This window comes from Azolla caroliniana, unplaced genomic scaffold (genome assembly GCF_043228905.1).
Source record: "Azolla caroliniana isolate FFs.n. ecotype wild unplaced genomic scaffold, voAzoCaro1.0.p SCAF_9, whole genome shotgun sequence".
NCBI classification, from domain to species: domain Eukaryota; kingdom Viridiplantae; phylum Streptophyta; class Polypodiopsida; order Salviniales; family Salviniaceae; genus Azolla; species Azolla caroliniana.
In genome coordinates, this window is record NW_028230444.1 from 816295 (window position 1) to 822717 (window position 6423).

General features: G+C 38.3%; 1 protein-coding gene across 1 annotated transcript; it reads left to right on the plus strand.

Moving 5' to 3' along the window:
* The first annotated feature begins 269 nt into the window (after positions 1 to 269).
* Positions 270 to 4865, plus strand: LOC147859713 (putative protein phosphatase 2C 46). Its single transcript, XM_087324228.1, has 4 exons — positions 270 to 1184; positions 2149 to 2516; positions 3215 to 3451; positions 4046 to 4865. The coding sequence occupies exons 1-4, from the start codon at positions 905 to 907 to the stop codon at positions 4352 to 4354; spliced, it is 1194 nt and encodes a 397-aa protein (XP_087180354.1). The 5' UTR covers positions 270 to 904; the 3' UTR covers positions 4355 to 4865.
* Positions 4866 to 6423: the final 1558 nt, after the last annotated feature.

Sequence of the window (6423 nt, forward strand, 5' to 3'; positions counted from 1 at the left end):
TGATGTCCAAAGCTTCCTTCTTTCTTCGTTGCTGTCCTTTTTCATTCATGTTGTAAGGGAAGGGAAAAAAGTAGAGAACAATGGAAAGCTTTTTTGTTTTTGATTTTTGGGTCTCCCAATTCTTCATTCGTTTCTTCTTTTTCTTCTTCTGTGTGTGTGTGAGAGAGAGAGAGAGAGAGAGAATGGATGGGGATGACATTTTCTGCATACAAACTGAACTGACCTGACCAGACCTGACTCCTTCCTCTCCCTCCCTCCCTTTCGGTTACCCTCTTCTCGCCACTGCTTGCCTTCTCTGTCTGTCTGTGCTTGAAGCTTTCATAGCCTCGCGCACATTTCGAGCTCCTCTTCATCAGATCGAAGATCTTTTCCTATAGTCCTCTCTCTCTCTCTCTCTCTCTCTCCCCCGAACTGCAGCACGCCTTTTTCCGTCTTTTCAGTGCTTGATCGACTCGGGGAAATCGCTCCTTTCGATTAGAAATTTCGGCTTTCTTCTTCTTCCTCCTCTTCTTCTTGGAATCTATCTTCTTCTGTGATGTTAGGGTTTCCTGCTAGATCAATTCAGGAATAACGCGTTTTGATCAGAAACTTTGAATTTACCTTCGTCAGAGCAGATCATATCTATCGGGAAATTTACCTTATTCTTCGTTTTTCTTTAGAGATCCTTAGTTTTGAGCAGAAACTTGGATACTTCTTTTTTCAGAAATTCCACGTTTCGAACAGAAATTTTGCCTTCTTTTTCTCCTGATCCGCAGATCAAGAAACGACATATTTTTTCTCTTCTACTGCAAGTTAGGTTCTCTCCTTCTCCCTCACTCTCTCTTTTTGTGCTTTGGTTCTTTCCTTTTCAATCAATGTCGGCCTTCCCAACAACAGAAGAGGCGTTTGGATGAGATAATGAGGGATGCTAGCGAGTATAGTTCGATTTGTGTCTTCTTGCTGGCGAGCAGCAGCAGAGTATGGAAATGATGCTCAGAGTGATCTCTTATCTGCACAGGACATAGGTCGCCATGGCTACGGTGACTTCTCTTCTGCTTCTCTCCAAGCGAATCAGCTGAATGAGGACTGTTTCCAAGTGGAAGCTTCACCGCCTTTCGGAGGTGTCTTCATAGGTATCTATGATGGACATGGCGGGCCTGAGGCTTCACGATTCATTCAAGATCGCCTCTTCCCTCATCTCACAAGTAAGTTTCTTGTTCTTGTTTCTTCCTCTTTGTTCTTTGATCTTGATGTTTGTGCTGCTCTTCTTTACTTTTCCTTCGTTGCTGTCACTCCTTGGCATCTGTTCGTTATTGTATTTATTTTTCCGTAGTTCTTTCTCTTCAACTTTATCATTACCTTTCCCTGATGATGACGATGATAGTGGTGAGCTTTTTGTTTCTTGGATATTTTCTTCATGTTGAGATGACAGATTGCTCATAATTTTCCTTCATGCTGATGTAAAATTTTGCTAAAAATATCATTCAATACGAGAAAGGTGCTCAAATTTACACTGATATTGAGATGAAACGTTTTTCTAATTTCATTTATGTTGCTCAAAGTTTCATTCATATTGAGATGAAACATTCTTCGAATTTTCGTTCACATTGAGCTGACAACTTGGTCAAAATTTCATTCAAGTTAATGTTAAATGCTGCGCAAATTTTCCTTTTTGTTCCTGACGAGCGAAAACATTCCTCAACAATTTGTGCATGGAAGATAAATCGTGATATGTAGGTCAATTTTTTACATTCATTTTAAGATGAAATGTTTCTCCCAATTTCACTCATATTTTCATTATCTTAGAGTTGAAATGCTCCTAAAATTTCATCCATGTAGAGAAAACCTGAGGTGAGATGTTGCACAAATTTCGTTGATGTTATGACGAAATGGTACTCAAGGGTTCGTTCATGTTCATCCAAAATGTTGTACAAATAAATCCCTGTCAAGATTTAAGGCATGCCTAAATATCACTAATGTTCACATAGAATGTTCTACAAAGAAACCCCCATCTTTTGAGATGTTGTTTGATTTCATTCATGCTATAGTGTTTTCATTGTAGCATTTCATTCATGTTGAGATATGGAAAGATTTGCGCATATTTCATTCATATTCTAGAATGTTATTCTTAACATTTCATCGATGTTCATTCATGGTCCTGAATTCTAGGGTTTGCCTCGGAGATGGGTGGCATGTCAGAAACAGTTATTCGGATGGCAGTCGATGCGACTGAAAAGGAGTTTGAGGCGGTGGTTGTTGATGCATGGCCTACGAATCCGCAACTCGCGTCTGTCGGATCTTGCTGCCTGCTTGGTGTTATTTGCGATGGGAGGATTTATATTGCTAATCTTGGGGATTCCCGTGCAGTGTTGGGAAGCGTGTACAAAGCGACAGGAGCGGCAACAGCTCTGCAGTTGACAACTGAACATAATGTCGCAATTGAGGCAATACGTGAAGAACTGAAAGCCCTTCATCCTGATGATCCACATGTTGTTTTGCTACGCCATGGAGTTTGGCGTGTTAAGGGCATTATTCAGGTTCTCTCCTAGTCTCTCTCTTTTCCTTCTGTCACTTGTCCCTGATGTGCACCTGATGTGTTTGAGAAATTTCTTTCTTTTAACCAGCAAAGTCTCTGCCTTCCATAGGCAAGTTCAAAATTTCCACTGGCATTTTAGTGATTGATTGAGAGAACCTCTCTCCATGAAGCTGTTGCAATTGCAAGAATTTTAGATCAGTTTATATCACTTAATGAATTAGCTAGGTGTATAATAAACAATCTACACATGACATGGCTCATGGCCCACTATGATTCAATGCTATTAAATCTTAGTGGAACATGGCTCTACAGTACTGCATCATATGCCAAGAAAGTCATGGATATAAATACCTTAAAACGCACTATAAATCCAAATATTTAGGAAAACTCCAAGTTTCTCGAAATCAAATAACGTTAAGTAGAAGAAACCTGCACGGTTATTAAAAAACATAAAAAATGGTGTGCAACAATTTTTTAATGGGTTATTTTTTCATAACATAATTCTATTAAATATGAATGAGATGCGACTGTTACCAGAAGTCAGGACATCATTCTCATGTACTTAGACCTCACAAAAAGCTTAAAGATACGACATGTGCATATTTTCATTTAGCTTATTAGAAGTGACAAGTCTGCATGTCATCATTACCATTTATAAACATTGCTCAATCCTGATTTAAATTATAAAGATACATGCAGGTCTCAAGGTCTATTGGTGATATGTATTTGAAGAAGCAAGAATTCAATAGAGAACCACTCTATGCACGGTTTCGTGTAACAGAACCACTTTTGCGTCCTGTTCTCAGTGCAGAACCTACTATTTTAGTGCATGATCTTCAGCCGAATGACCGCTTTTTGATTTTCGCATCTGATGGTTTATGGGAACATCTGAGCAATGAAGAAGCCGTTGACATAGTGAACAATCATCCACACAGGGTATGGTTCAATGATCATTTCTTTCAATAAAATTGTTGAAGTAAACATATGTGTATGCACATCGATAACCTTGATAGGACTCACATATTAAGGGTAGAGATGGAGCATGTGGAGTTTGGGGATAGCTATGGTCTGGACTCTTGAGATGGACCAAGTTTTAATAGATATAACCCCTATGCTTGGACTCTACTGCATGGAAAAATCCACCCACATGCAAATGAGTATCTCTAGCCTTAATATTGACTCCTAATCAAGTTTATTTATTTGAAATTCATTCAACTGATTATGATTGCCAAGGGGAGGCCCATTTGCATGTATATTCCATTGCTTTTTGCCCATAAACAGATATAATCCTATTTGTTCATACACGTCTGGACTCAGTATACTAGACCTAGGGTTTTTGGATAGATAATGCTAGCTATGGCAATAACTCCTAGGTCCAGTCCAGTATCCAGACTCTACATCAACTAAGCTATGGATATGCAAATGGGCCTATGGACATCCAAATCAAGATTGTGTGATAATTCCACATTATCTTGCATAAATCAACAGATGACATGATCTATTCAGACTCATGTTGATTGTGGTTATCAGGGTGTAGCAAGAAAGCTTATAAAAGCTGCCTTACGAGAGGCAGCCAAGAAGCGAGAGGTAAGGTATGCGGATCTGAAGAAGATCCAGAGGGGGGTTCGGCGCCACTTCCATGATGATATCACAGTAATTGTTGTGTTTGTGGATCAAGAGCTCATGAGGAGAAGTATGGGCACAGGTACAATAATGCCTCTTAGTATGATGGATGGACACACCATTGCTAAGGGACAACATGCTCTCGACGGCTGGGATAGAAATGACAATCATGACATCTTAGAGTCGAGAAGTAACTGGAACTTTGCATTGAACTAAGCTAGAGGAACAATGAAGAGGGTTAATGAAGAAGAGAAAAGGATGGACACAAGTATCAGTCCAGCTTTTGTGATCTTTTGATATAGAAAAGAAACACATTAAAAGAAAGAGCCTTAGGCTTAGAAGAGAGATTTTACATACTCCATGCATGCTACCAAGTCTTATATTCAGATGGACAGCATGTGTAGGCAGATAATTTACAAACGATGGAAAGAGCAAGGGTGGGACCAGAGTTTGCAATGTGGCTTTAGTATAAAAACTAACAGAGTCTCCTGCCTGAAAGCACAAATAAAATCATTCCTTATTTTCTGTATCATGTACTATTTTTGTTTTACATATTTTTGGATACGTTGGCCTTGTATACAAACAAGCTTTTCTTGATGATGCGATATGTTAAAAAAACAAAGCATAACTAGCAGGAAACAGTAACCCCATCATTGGAGTTGATACGGTATCACATATGTGTATATAACCTATCATGTAGGCATTATTATTAATTTTGTTTTCTGCAGAGGTGTATGGCGTAAAATGGTCCTTTAGGATTCCAATTGAAATGCCAATCCTTTCCTTTATTTTGATATCTAAAATTTAAAAGCTGATATTTTTATACTTGAGGTTATGATTACAATGTTAAAATGTTGGTTCTTTTGATACATTGTAGTCGGGTTTGACTCAGAAAAGAAAGGTGTACAATGCCACAATAGTGTTTCACATTGCTGCATTCACTAATTATGGCATTTGTGTTCATACAGAAGATTAACTAAAGTCAGCGAGGAGCAAATGTACTAGTAAGATATTGCATTTGAAAGAAAATTTATTCTTGTGTTGTAGTAGTGATGCTAGTGGACAACATGATAGGTGGATTATGAGTATGATGCGTTGACACTACTTTCTGCTATGTATGTAAGACATCTGACATCTCCTTCATCAACACCATCTAGTACCTTTACCCAATGCTAATATGGGCAAATCCCCAATTTAATTAGCACACTAATTATTGCAATACAACCTTCTCATGCGCTTCCAACCACCAATATAACTTATGTAAATCTTGTGTACCTAGCTAATTATTGCTACGTCAATGATCTGATGTGATTGCATATAAGCATTACTTTTTCCTAATGATGTCTGAAGTATGTTTCATTAGTGTGGAATTTCAAGAATACTCCCATAATGTCATCTGATGTGTTTTGGGCCATGAATGTATCTAATTGGGGAGATCTCTTGGGGTCGATCCTAATGATTTGTGATGGTTGGTGCAACAATGAGGGCTATTAGGTCTTGAGGTCTGTATCACCCACATGTTACTTTCCTATTCTTGCTTCATAGGTATTTGCACCAAAAGCTTGATATAAATATCTAGGCAATAACACTTGAACTTAAATGAGGAAAGCTTAATTATCCAAACATTGTGAAATGGCCTTATCACCTATAACTTTGTAAGAGAAGTATGACTTGCTTGTAGTTCTCTTCATGATCAATTGTAGTGATCATGATGTTTCGAAGCGGATTGAAGTGCTATAATAAGCCATTGAGGCATACTTTCACTGTCTTTCTTGCCAACCCTCATGTCAACGGAGGCAAGAGAATCACACATCAAACAAATTTATCTTGTCTAGAAATTGATAGCCATACCTTGTTGTGGCATGTCATTCATATCTTGTTGAAGTGAAGCTTGTGTGTGAAGCTTGTTGAAGTGAAGCTTGTACGTAACCAAACATGTGGTCATGAATACTTGATGCTAGTAGTACATAACATCACTAGCCCCTTGTTATCTAGTGTAGCAAGTTTGGCACTTTATGAAGCATATTCTTCACATTGTGTCAACGTAGCCTCAATATCATTGCTTGAGAAGGAAGTTTTTCATTTTACACTTCAAACATGTGAACTTGGTTCCATCACGCTTCTCACTAGAGAGAGCTTTCCATTTTACCATTATTTTTTGGTTGTTATTTCATCTTCTCTTTGTCACTTCAAACTTGTGAACTTGGTTCCATCATGCTTCTCACTAGAGAGAGCTTTCCATTTTACCATTTATTTTTTGGTTGTTATTTCATCTTCTCTTTGTC

Coding starts and splice junctions, on each gene's coding strand:
- LOC147859713 (XM_087324228.1), top strand. CDS start 905: ATGCTAGCGAGTATAGTTCGATTTGTGTCTTCTTGCTGGCGAGCAGCA. Junction 1,185..2,148: donor CCTCTTCCCTCATCTCACAA/GTAAGTTTCTTG, acceptor CCTGAATTCTAG/GGTTTGCCTCGGAGATGGGT. Junction 3,452..4,045: donor TGAACAATCATCCACACAGG/GTATGGTTCAAT, acceptor TGTGGTTATCAG/GGTGTAGCAAGAAAGCTTAT.